The 13,258-nt window shown below is 29.9% G+C and overlaps 1 protein-coding gene across 3 annotated transcripts; it reads left to right on the top strand.

The window, feature by feature from the left end:
- The first annotated feature begins 8,899 nt into the window (after positions 1-8,899).
- On the top strand, positions 8,900-12,430 carry LOC145108413 (putative 1-acyl-sn-glycerol-3-phosphate acyltransferase 5). 3 transcript variants are annotated; one of them, XM_079045436.1, is made up of 4 exons: positions 8,900-9,018; positions 10,204-10,855; positions 11,501-11,631; positions 11,858-12,430. In XM_079045436.1, exons 2-4 carry the CDS (start codon positions 10,290-10,292, stop codon positions 12,286-12,288), a joined length of 1,128 nt encoding a protein of 375 aa, XP_078901562.1. In that variant the 5' UTR covers positions 8,900-9,018; positions 10,204-10,289; the 3' UTR covers positions 12,289-12,430. The 3 variants fall into 3 exon arrangements, with proteins under 3 accessions (XP_078901562.1, XP_078901564.1, XP_078901563.1); XM_079045438.1 differs by having other exon boundaries at positions 8,943-9,013; XM_079045437.1 differs by having other exon boundaries at positions 9,004-9,071.
- Positions 12,431-13,258: the final 828 nt, after the last annotated feature.

Here is a 13,258-nt window from a genome sequence, read left to right as displayed (position 1 = left end):
CTTGGAATAACTTGAGAGAATACACTTGCACTCAAAATCGGTTATGCCCTCTTATAACTCACTAGTAGTCCAATTTTGCAAGCTATAGGGCTCTTTTTATAGTGTTGTCACAATTAGGGTTTACACATGAATGCCCTTAATTGTCATGACTCTTGATTTCTAATGATCCATGGGTTTGTAACTCCCATATCCATGGAGCTCCAAATGGTTATAACCCAACTCCATAAACCATAGATCATAAATCCACCATAAAAGATTAGATGATTGTCATAATCAACCCTACCTATTTAATTAGCCTCATTTTGATCACCAAATTAATTATAAATTAATACTTGATCAACACTAATTAAATAATACTATTATTAATATATTAGAACTTATAATATATTAATAATCACAGGTGTCCTTTCTCTCATTTAGTCTATCCAAGTATTGCAATGCCATGCAACCCAAATGGACCATGCCGGGTCGGGTCAAGTACATACCAAATAAAGTTATGGACTTAGACACTATATCCAACAGGTTGTTCTCATATATATAATCACATCTACTCTAATAAATGAAAATCGTTTTGCCACATGTCACACTCATATTAATTTGGCCACATGTCATTTTGTGGTTAATTTCAATTAAATTTTTTCCACATGGCATTTTGTGGTTTTTCTATTTTATTAAATTCACATAATATTAAATGTAATATATGCAACAAATGTAATAATAAATGCATATCAATTTCAATAATTGATTTTCCTTCTAATTTCAACATTTCTAAATTAAAACTTCATTAGTTTCATTTGTTTATTAATCTAAATTATTTGTTTAAAATTAAAACAGAAAAAAACACTTTAATTTTAATAATTTAATATTTTTCTAATTTTTCTTATAAATTCAAACTTTTTCAAATGTTTAGAATTTTTGTATTTAATTTTTTTAAACTGAACCCATGTAATACATGGGTTTTACACCTAGTGTGATTATATGTATCTAATCACATATGATTTATATGGAAAATATTGATTTTCGTTCCTCGATTCAATAGTTGTTCTCATGTATTAAATCAAATGTGATAATGTGTATCTAATCACATATGATTTATATTTTATATGGAAAAAAATGAATCATGTCCATATAAATAACTTGTGACTAGATACATATAATCACTTGTGATTATATACACGAGACCAACTATTGAATCGAAAAAGTGAAAAGTATTGTCCACGTAATCGTATGTGATTAAATATATATAATCATATGTGATTATATGTATCTAATCACATATGATTTATATGTACAGGATTCGTGTTTACGTTCTCGATACAATAATTGTTCTTGTGCATTAAATCACACATGATTTTTGTCCACATGATTCATTTTTGCGTTCTCGATTCAATAGTTGTCCGTTGTCCATATTAATCATATGCGATCATATGTATTTATTTATATATGATTTAAAATACATATAATCACATGTGATTAAATACATGAGTACAACTATTGAATTGAAACTCGAAAACGAATATTGTCCATATAAATCATACGTGATTAAATACATACAATCTCATGTGATTAAATAAATGGGACCAACTATTGAATCAAAGACACGAATATAATGTTGTCTACATAAATCACATATGATTATATTTGTCTAATAATATGATTTATGTGGACAAACTTTATTTTTGCGTTCTCGATTCAATAGTTAGTCTCGTGTATTTAATCATATGTGATTATATGTATCTAATCACATATGATTTATATGGACACTATTCTTTTTTGCGTTCTCGATTCAATAGTTGTTTTCATGTATTTAATCACATGTAATTATATGTATCTAATCACATATGATATATGTAGACAAAGAACAAATCTTGTCCACGTTAATCACATGTGATGAAATACATGAGACCAACGATTAAATTGAAATCATATATATGTGATTAAATACATATAATCACATGTTATTATATGTATCCAATCATATATGATTTATGTGGACAATATTCATTTTTGCGTTTTCGATTCAATAACTATTCTTTGTCTACTTTAATCATACGTGATTAAATACATTTAATCACATGTGACTATATGTATCTAATCACATATGATTTTATTTGGAAAAACGAATATTGTCTATATAAATCACATGTGATTAGATACCTTTAATCACATGTCATTATATACATTAGAATAACTATTAAATCAGGGACAAGAAAACAAATCTTGTCCATATAAATCATATGTGATTAAATACATATGATCACATGTGACTAAGTACATGAGATCAATTATTGAATCGAAACCACTAAAATAAATATTGCCCACATAAAACGTATTTGATTAAAAACATACGATCACATGTGATTATATGTATCTAATCACATATGATTTATATACATAAAAGATAATATTGTCTATATAAATCATATGTGATTGGATACATATAATCATATGTGATTATATACAAGAGAACAACCATTAAATCAAAAACACGAAAACAAATCTATGTTCATATTAATCACAAGTGATTAAATAAATCTAATCTAATACGATTAAGTACATTAAAAAAATTATTAAATGGAAAACTTGAAGATGAATCTTGTTTAATTTATGTGATTAAATACATATAATCACACAGTTTTTTCCATTATATACATTAGAATAACTATTGAATCAGGGACAAGAAACAAATCTTGTCTACATAAATCATATGTGATTAAATACATATAATCACATGTGACTAAGTACATGAGATCAATTATTGAATCGAAACCACTAAAATAAATATTGCCCACATAAAACGTATTTGATTAAAAACATACGATCACATGTGATTATATGTATCTAATCACATATGATTTATACACATAAAAGATAATATTGTCTATATAAATCATATGTGATTGGATACATATAATCATATGTGATTATATAAAAGAGAACAACCATTAAATCAAAAACACGAAAACAAATATTTGTTCATATTAATCAAAAGTGATTAAATAAATCTAATCTAACACGATTAAGTACATTAAAAAAATTATTAAATGGAAAACTTGAAGATGAATCTTGTTTAATTTATGTGATTAAATACATATAATCACATAGTTTTTTTCCATTATAAGCATTTCATCATATATGGTGTTGGTGGTTGTAGGTAGTGCGTGTTGGTCGTTTGGTGGAGATGAGTGGTGGTGCGGTGGGTTGTGGTGGGGGAGTGTGGTGGGTAGTAGTGACGGGTGGTGGTGATGGGTGGCGAGTGATGGGGCGTGTGGGTGATAGTTGGTTTGTGATGGTTGTAAGTCGTTGTGGGTGGTGGTTGCGGTGGTGGGTGGTGGTGGTGTTGATAGGTGGGCGGTGGCGTGTGGTGATGGTGGTGGCGGTGGTAGGTGGTGGGTAGTGATGGTGGTTAGTGGTAATGATATGGGTGGATGGTAGTTGGTCGTGGCAGGTGGTGGTGATGGTGGTGTTTGGTGGTGGTGGTAGGGGTGTTGGTAGTGGGTGGGTGGTGGGTAGTGGTAGTGGGGGTGATGGTGGCAGGTGGTAGAGGTGGGTGGCGGCGGCGGTTTTGGTGGGTGATGGGTGGTGCTGGTGATGGCAGGTGGTGGTGATGGATGATGGTGGTGATGGGTAGTGGAGGCGGGTGTTGGTGGGTGGGTGAGTGTTGGTGTTGGTTGGTGTTAATGATGGGTGTTGGTAATGGTGATGGGTGGTGGTAGAGGTAGGTGGTGGTAGAGCTGGATGGTGGTGGGTGGTAGTGATGGTGGTGGTGGGTGATGGGTGCGGTGGTGGTGATATGTGGTGGAGGCACGTCGTGGTGATTGGTGGGTAGTGGTGGCGGTGACGGTGTGTGATGGTGGTGGGGTTGGCGGTGGCGGGTGGTGGTGGTGGTGGGTGGTGGTGGTTGTTGGGTTGTAGGTGGTGGTGATGGGTGGTTGGTGGGTGGTAGGTAGTGGTTGTGGGTGGTGTTGGTTGGGTGGTGAGTGGTGTAAGTTAGTGAGTTTTTTAATTATTTTTAATTATTTTTTGATTTATATGAACATTATTTTATAGTTTTGATTTAATTACAAAAGTATCACATTGCAAATTAAAAAATGATTTTTGTTCTCAAATGTTCTTGCAATAAGAAATGTTCTCGATTAAACGCCTCATATATATATATATATATATATATATATATATATATATATATATATATATATATATATATATATATATATATATATATATAAAGAGAGAGAGAGAGAGAGAGAGGTAGGTTCCGTTGAGATTAAAATTAAAATAGAGATCTTGAGATTCAACCTCAGACATATATTTCAAGTTTTCTGCTCTAACCATCCGGCATACCGGCACGACAGACCTGTTATAATCATAAATGATTATATAGCGTCGTCCGTTCCTTTCTCCTCCGCCACCATACCCACCACCAAAACCGCCACCACCACTACCACCACCTCTGACACCAGCCGACCCCACCACTGTCACCTCCGTCACTTCTACCAACGTCATCTCTGTCACCACCACCTTTTCTGCTACTAACTTTCATAATCATATATGATTACTCATTCTGTGAACAGACATATATGTATAATCATTTATGATTACGCATACATTGCTATTGTCGGTACACTGGAGCGTTAGAGCGACAAATGAAAAATGTATGGCTTAGGTTGAATCTCAAAATCTCTACTTTTTTTAATCTCAAGTGAACCGTCCCATATATATATATATATATATATATATATATATATATATATATATATATATATATATATATATATATATATATATATATATATATATATATATATATATATATATATATATATATATATATATATATGAGTAGAATCAAATGAAAACACTTAAAAGGTTGAGAACGCGAGAATAGTTCAGGACCATTTAAATTTCAAAATCAATGGCTGATATTAAGTTGGTAATTATTTAAATTTTCAATTAATTTAAACCTTTTTATGTTTAAAATATACCAAAAGGATATTAAAGTAATTCATCCACAAACTTATTCCTTAAAATTAGCCAAAGTTATCTCTCTTCACCTACATTCCAACACTCCGGCTGAAAAAGAAAAAGAACCCTAATTGTGTTTTTTTTTCGATCCAACATCTCGTCTTCGGAAAAAATGGCTAACCACCACCATCGACGTCCACCACTGTCATGATCATCGTCCTAACGCCCCACCACTACCACTAACCACCTCCGAACGGCCACCGTCACTCAAGACACCGTCGTTCACGTTCGTTGCTCCTATCGTCTGTCTTCTCTGGCGCCATATTGATATTTAGAACCATCACCGACGTCCCATTTCGTGTGTTTATTTCGAGCAGATGCATCAAGAATTTATGTTACAGGTTTTCATTATGTTCACTTCCCATTTCTCATCATATGTATGATGTTTAATCGCTTTAATTAATGAATATAGATCTCATGATGGATTAGCAGATGCATCAAGATTTCAAAATCGACTCAAAAAGAAAAAGAAGGATTCGGTGATCATTATCCAACGGTTAAAACCCGACAATTTATGCTCATTTTTTCTTATATTTGCTTTGAATATCTTATAGCACGGATGTAACCAGAGAAGAATCGCAAATGTTAGTGTTGAATGTAAAACCAGCGCCGATAATGAAGGTTTCTTCACTAATGATTGTTTTCTCTCATACCTATGTGAATTTAACCCAAACCTAAAAAAAAAAGTATTTATTTATTTTTTTATGAATATTTCTCAAATGAATATATATATTTTATATATTTCAAACAAGACGTATCTTCAATTTTTGTTACTTAGATTATCTCGTAGTGGAGAATAATTATATTATCGTATTATTGTAGTGGGCTAAATTACTTTTATTCACCAATGAGTAAGTATTGTTATTTATAAATTTGAAGTATTTCTTGGTGTTTCAATCCATTAATCATCTACCAATAGAATTGTATCATAAACTTATAAATTTGTCTTTGTTCATTCATGAATAGAACTTTGAACCCATTAATCATCTTTGCATGAAATTGCATAACTAATTTATGAATTTAGTTTTAATTCATTCTTGAATAGGTCTATTTAGATATAGATATAAGTATATGAACGAATATTATTCTTAAAGCTTTATTCATATATGAATAGAAGTGTGTGAATGCATATATGATTATCGTTTTACAAGTAGTCTCAAAAATATTTGTCAAAGAAATTTCGTTGACACTTTATTCTTCAATGAATATTGCATCTTATAAATATTTTTGTGCTAAATAATTTTGAAACATTTTTGTTAACCTTTGTATTGTATTGACATGCTATTTTCTTTTGTAGGAATTACAATTGAAGATGACAATCGATGATGATAGTATAACATGAATGATGGTCCAAGTATTGTTTTGATCCATATATTAGTACCAATAGTCCAATTATTGTTGTTGTAATCGTGTCCATGTGTATAAAAGAAATTTTTAATTCTAATCATAGATGAATAGATATATTTTGTATTATACTGAATGTAAAATCCAATCATCATTAAATGTTAAAGGAAAAATCTAGAGTCCTTGTTTATTTACAAATATAATTGTATGAACTAATTTTTATTCTTGTAAAAATAGAATATAATTAAACAAAAATACATTATGTTTTTATATCTTATCCCAAAAAGCACAAATGAAATCGTATGAAACAATAACATAAATACTCTTATAACCATGATATATTTTTTTTATCATTAATCTTTTTATATTCTAATAAACAGAAACATTTAAATCCTATTTTCTAAGAGAAAATCAATTAAGATGTTTTTGATTTCGATTAACCAGAACGAAAAGGAAACATAGCATCTTACTTTTTGTAATAAATAATCAATTTCGAAGATATAATAAGCAATTCAATTTAAGATATACGACTTTATTTGTTTTAATATGGCGTCGATAACTATGGAAACGAAATTATAAGATCCTATGATTATAGGCAAAAAAATAATTATGTTTTAGTTATTATTAATTAATTAAATTATACAATTACTAATATATCCTTATATATTGATTGGTCCATAATTGTTCTCGCATTCTCAACCTTTTTAGTATTCTCAATTGATCATTTCCCTATATATATATATATATATATATATATATATATATATATATATATATATATATATATATATATATATATATATATATATATATATATATATATATATATAAAAGGAAGGGTTCTTTGGAAAACAAAAAAACCCTAAAAAAAACCCTAAAAATCATAAAAATGCATAAAAAAAATACCTAGACATTACAAAACTTTTTTTTTGAATTTTTTTTTATCAAAAAATCGCAGCCTTTTTGACAATTTTGCTGAAAAAAAAATAAAAAATCAATTTTTTTTTTCAAAAAAATTTTCAACGATTTTATGTTACAAGCTGCGATTTTTTGATAAAAAAATTCAAAAAAAAGTTTTGTGATCTCTAAGTATTTTTTTTATGCATTTTTATGATTTTTGAGGGTTTTTTTAGAGTTTTTGTGTTTTCCATAGAACCTAAACCTATATATATATATATATATATATATATATATATATATATATATATATATAGGTCCTTCCATGCGATCACCACTGTTTGCAAAACACGAACACCCTACACTTACACGTCACTTGAGTGTTTTTCTCTCGACTTGATGGCAGCTCATGCACAAACAACCTATGAGAAACGATTTATACATTTCGAATTTATTCCAAGTAAAAGAGAGTTTCGAATTAGGTTATTTGTGTATATGCACAATGCAAGACTATTATATTTTACTCTATTAAGCACAAATACACAAATGTTATAACATCAACAAACCTATAGATAATCAAGAGTTCTGAAATTGAGCTTTTACCACTTCATACCATGTTTAGGCACTTACTAGCAATATATAACATTTATTCACAAAACTATCAACAATTTTATCTTGTTGCATGAATTTATAAAATATGATAACAAGACTTGTATTTGGTTGTATATATTAATAAGAAATCAACATCGCATAGCTTTGTTGCATAAATAAATCACCATCACCATCACCATTATTATTATTACTATCATTTTATTATTTTGGACTTTTAGCTTTGATTTTGTCATTAAATGTCAAGAAAGTATCATAGATGTTTGCAAATTGTTCTCCAATTTTGAAACAAAATCTTAGGCGTATTTGACACGCAAAGTTTGGAAGCTTCTGGTTTCTGGCTTTTGGCTTCTAGCTTATAAGAAAATGTTTGTAAAAAAAAAAAAAAAAAAAAAACTTTGTTCGATGACAGGAACGTTTAGCTTTTAGCCCAAACAAAACGCTCCAAAATCAAACGCTACCCGCTATCCGCTAACCGATAACTGATACTCGCTACTAGCTAATTTTGCCGAACACGCCTTAAACGTAAAAAGTGTTATAACCAAATCGATCAATCTTAGTTCAACTTTTGTCCAATTTTAGATATTTCTTCTTATATCGTGTTACAACTAAAATTACATTCTAAATAAGTTACAGATTATTTATGATTTTATATACACATTACATAATTTTAATAAATAATGAATCATAATAAACAATAATTAATTTAAACTAACCTATAGAGAATCTGGTTTTCGTTTATGCCGGTTAGACCATTTCATATAAAAATCAAACATAGCTTGATAATAAGATTTAGAACAATGGAAATAACTAAAGTATCCAACAATTAGTAAACTTTTTCATTAGAAGGGCCAAAAGTGCACAAATAAAAACATAGGGTAACAAATGTTGATATAGTAATAGTACAGGGACAATTAGTAAACCTTTTTATTTGAAGGGTCAAAAGTGCACAACTAAAAAGTCAAAGGGTAACAAACGTTGATATAGAAATAGTACAGGGACCATTTTCATTTTGTGGGTCACCTCTTGAATGGCACTGTAATACTGTTGTATTGTCTCCCTCGCATAAAACAGAGAAGATTTTGACTCTCGAATCTCGATTCAATTAAATCCGAATCATACGCCATTGCCATATAACGTAAGGTACGCACAAATATTCTCCAATTCTTTATCATCTTCACCGTCGATTCGATTTGGTACGTACAATTGCTTATCTATGCGTGATTGCTTCATTCGAGGTTGAACAAACTAAAGCTTTTTTGTCTGTGATTTGTTTAGTATACGATGTTAGATCTTATCTGCTTCTTCTTATGTCCAGTTACCTAATTTGTTTACAGAATTATTGTTTGTGTTCTTAGTCCGCTTTCCAATTTCTTCATTTTCCAACTCTAATGAATATCTGATTGTAAAAAACTTCGCTTCATTTTTATCAATCGCTATGTAGAAATTTCATCCCCCGTTGTTATTTTGTGGTTTCTTATAGTTTATTGTTGGACATTTGAGGTAGGCGATTGTACATGAACATGGGAGATAGATACGAGTACATAACAGCTTAGGGTTGATCTATAATTAGCTTTTGGATGATGCGAAAACCTTTTCATATAACTCAAGTTTATAGATCTAAACTAAACTACGTATTTCTTATCTGCTAGTAAATGTAGTGGAGGACCATATTCATTGTAGCTTTTAGACTGAAATTTCAATTGTGATATGTTCATCATGGAGTATCTATCAGTTATTGTCTTATTGCCCAATTTGTGTCGTATGTATGTTTTACTATTTACATATATGTAAATGGATATTTTTTTCTTCAAAATTTGGTATCTTTATATTTATCAGTATAGATTTGAGCATAGAGGGACATTGATGACAAAATTGTAAGCTTTCTTAGTATTTCTATAAGTTGAGATCTCTAATAATTGATAAACAAACATTAAGACTATTTTTGTATGTTGTAGTTTGTGGATGCAAAAAAGGAAGGTATCAAGGTACCTTATTACTAGATACCTTAGTACATGGTTGTATTAACTAGCCTCAACTAACTTTTGGTTGCAATTAATATGAAACTATAAAATTAGGGATATGCATCTGTGAAGGACCACAATTTTTATACAAGTCACAAGTGAAGATTTAGATAGCAAACTAGGAGTCTTTAACCTATTAGTTATTATAAATGGATAATTTTTGAAGTTTGATGACTATGCATATACATATATAGCATACTTTCTGTAGCTTTTACAACTTGCCTGATAAGAACACTTAACCTGTTATATAATCTTTAATTATTTTTCATCAACTGAGACTTTCTCTATCTTTTTTCTTTAACAGAATTAAAAAAGCTCCATCCTTTCACAATGTTGTTATCTTCCAAGATCACCATATAAACCAAGAGCTGCATCCACATAAACACAAAAATGGAATCTTCATCTTCACAAACAAATGGACTAAAACACTACCCTTTAACCCCTCTAAGACTCTTACGTGGTCTAGCATGTTTAATCATTTACCTTTCAACAGCCTTCATGTTTTTAGTCTATTTTACCCCTCCATTTGCAGCTTTCCTACGCCTTTTCAGCATACACTACAGCAGAAAAGCATCATCCTTTCTTTTTGGGCTTTGGTTAGCTTTATGGCCTTTTTTATTTGAAAAGATTAACAAAACAAAAGTGATATTTTCTGGAGAAAGAGTCCCAGAAAAAGAACGTGTTCTTGTTATTGCAAATCATAGAACAGAAGTTGATTGGATGTATCTTTGGGATCTTGCATTGAGAAAAGGGAGTCTTGGATGCATTCGATATGTGCTTAAAAGAAGCTTGATGAAGTTGCCTATTTTTGGTTGGGGGTTTCATGTTTTTGAGTTTATTTCAGTTGAAAGAAAGTGGGAAGTTGATGAAAGTATTATGCATAAAATGCTTTCGACTTTTACTGATCCTTTGGACCCGTTGTGGCTTGCGGTTTTTCCTGAAGGAACCGACTTTACGTAATTACTCTTTTACCCTTTTCTTTTATTTGCTTTTTGGGTTAATGTCGTAAATTCGTAATCAACTAAAAAAGTTGAGGGTTTATTTGGAAGCATTTAGAAGGTTGAGGATTTTTTTTTTGGAAAAAAAAACTACAAAGTTGAGGGTTTTTTTTTGTAAAAAATGAAAAACTACAATGTCTTTTTTAGGGAAAAATAAAATTTGAGGTTTAATCCGGAAAAAACACAAAATATAATGTCTTTTTTTGGATTAACTCTATTTTTTTCTTGAAAAAGACCTTGCATGTTTTTCATTTTTTCCGATTTGGCAATTTTAGTCATTTTTTTTCCAAAAAAAGTTGTAAAATGTGAGGGCTTATTCATGAAAAACTAAAAAAGTTGAGGATTTATTCAGAAAAAGTTAAAAGATTGAGGGTTTTTTTTAGAAAAAAAGACAGTTGAGGTCTTTTATAATATTTAATCCGGAAAAAACACAAAGTATAAAATCTTTTGTAAAATTAACCATTTTTATGCCACAAAAAAAAATTCCAAAAAATATTTGTTAAACCGCCATTTCTTTGTATATTGGTTATGTTACGAACATAAAAGGGAATTATGAAAATTATTTCTTGATAAATTTTTATGTTTTTTTTTTGTTAAATGCAGGGAACAAAAGTCAATAAATGGTCAACGTTTTGCTGTTGAAAATGGATTACCTGTACTCAAGAATGTATTGCTTCCTAAAACCAGAGGTTTTCATGCTTGTGTGGAAATTTTAAGGGGATCTCTAGATGCAGGTTACCCATCTTCATCTTTTTTTAGTCAATATTAAAATGAATAAAACCATTCAAAACTTTATGGAAACCAATTACTTTTTGGATATAAGAAAAAATATTGTTTTTTTTTTTTTTTTTTTTTTTTTTTTTTTTTTTTAATAACTCTAGAGTCAATTTCGGTTTTTGAATGATTTTATACCATTGGTTAATTTTATAAAAATGACCATATCGCCCTTATCTTACACAGTATACGATGTGACAATTGCATACAAGAACCGGTGCCCGACTTTCACAGACAACGTATTCGGAGTCGAGCCATCCGAAGTCCACCTCCACGTCCGTAGAATCCCTTTAGACCAAATCCCATCTTCAGAAACCGAATGCAACACTTGGCTTTTAAACACATTTCAACTCAAAGACCAATTACTTTCGGATTTCATATCCCAAGGTCATTTTCCTAATGAAGGAACCGAAGGAGAACTTTCTACACTAAAGTGCCTTATTAATTGCATAATAGTCTTAGCTATCACTTCAGTATTCACATATCTTGCGTTTTTTTCGTCTGTTTGGGTCAAGGTGTATATTGGTATGTCGTGTGCGTATCTTACGTATGCTACTGCTTATGGATTTCGTCCAACGCCGGTTTTTGAACGTTTTAGAAAAAAGAAATCCTCGTAGGGAAGAGGAGTTGCGATTTTATTTTATTCTGATTGGTAAAAAATAAATTTACGTGTACATTTCTTTTTTTGGTAATTGTAAATTTGGGGTTATTTTGAGTTTAAACTTATATTCTAATGAAGGTCTTGTTTTCTTTATGCAAGTTATGTTTGTGTTTGTGATTGTAAGTTATTTATAATTTGTTGTTATACTAACTAGATTATAGTCCGCGTTAAACACGGGAAACACATAAAAAAACATATAATTGTTTTACAGATATTGCATAATGATTATAAAAAAAATATATGGCTATTGGTATTATTGAAATGTGTAGAAAATACATTGAAAACGATAAATATCTATAATCATTGAAGGGCTTGTTTGTAGACAACATTTTTTGTTTTATTAGTTGAACGATCATCCTCGTCTCATATAGTTATGATATTGTTATATAATTATAAGCATTTTAATTAGACGTTCCTTCCATAATAATGTTACCTAATTTAAACATATATTGACAACCAATATAACGTTTTTTCCACTGCATTAAATATTGACAACTATTTCATTTATTCATTAAAGTCATATAATATAATTTATAGAATGTTAAATGTTATATGGATTTAATTTTAGTATATCATCAATGAAGATTCTTTTCTAAATCATGATTGGTTTATTTTAAATTGATTATGAATATAAGTGCTAGCTTTTATGTTTGTTCTTATTTATTTGGTGTTCGTAAGAACTTTGCATTAGTTTTGGCGCAACAATGAATAATTTTAGTATATCATCAATGTAATTTGATATATCTTTCGATTATATGAAATATCAAATAATGACATTTCATTACTATTGTGATAATTTAGTTTATATATTGTATTTTTACTAATCTTAACGGTCTTATTTTTTTCTAATAACCGTAACGCTTTTACTAATTGTACTTTTTACAAATCTCTTAGGCAGCGTTTGGCAGCCAGTACTGGACTGGACA

This window comes from Lactuca virosa, chromosome 4 (assembly GCF_052849685.1).
Source record: "Lactuca virosa cultivar CGN04683 chromosome 4, Lactuca_virosa_CGN04683_v6, whole genome shotgun sequence".
NCBI classification, from domain to species: Eukaryota; Viridiplantae; Streptophyta; class Magnoliopsida; order Asterales; family Asteraceae; genus Lactuca; species Lactuca virosa.
Note: the sequence above shows the minus strand (reverse complement) of the source record. Positions and strands in the feature narration are given on the sequence as shown.

Bases quoted from the DNA above. Each gene is read 5' to 3' on its own strand.
- LOC145108413 (XM_079045436.1), top strand. From the start codon at position 10,290: ATGGAATCTTCATCTTCACAAACAAATGGACTAAAACACTACCCTTTA. The intron at 10,856-11,500 runs GTAATTACTCTT...TGTTAAATGCAG, and splicing joins CCTGAAGGAACCGACTTTAC to GGAACAAAAGTCAATAAATG. The intron at 11,632-11,857 runs GTTACCCATCTT...TATCTTACACAG, and splicing joins AAGGGGATCTCTAGATGCAG to TATACGATGTGACAATTGCA.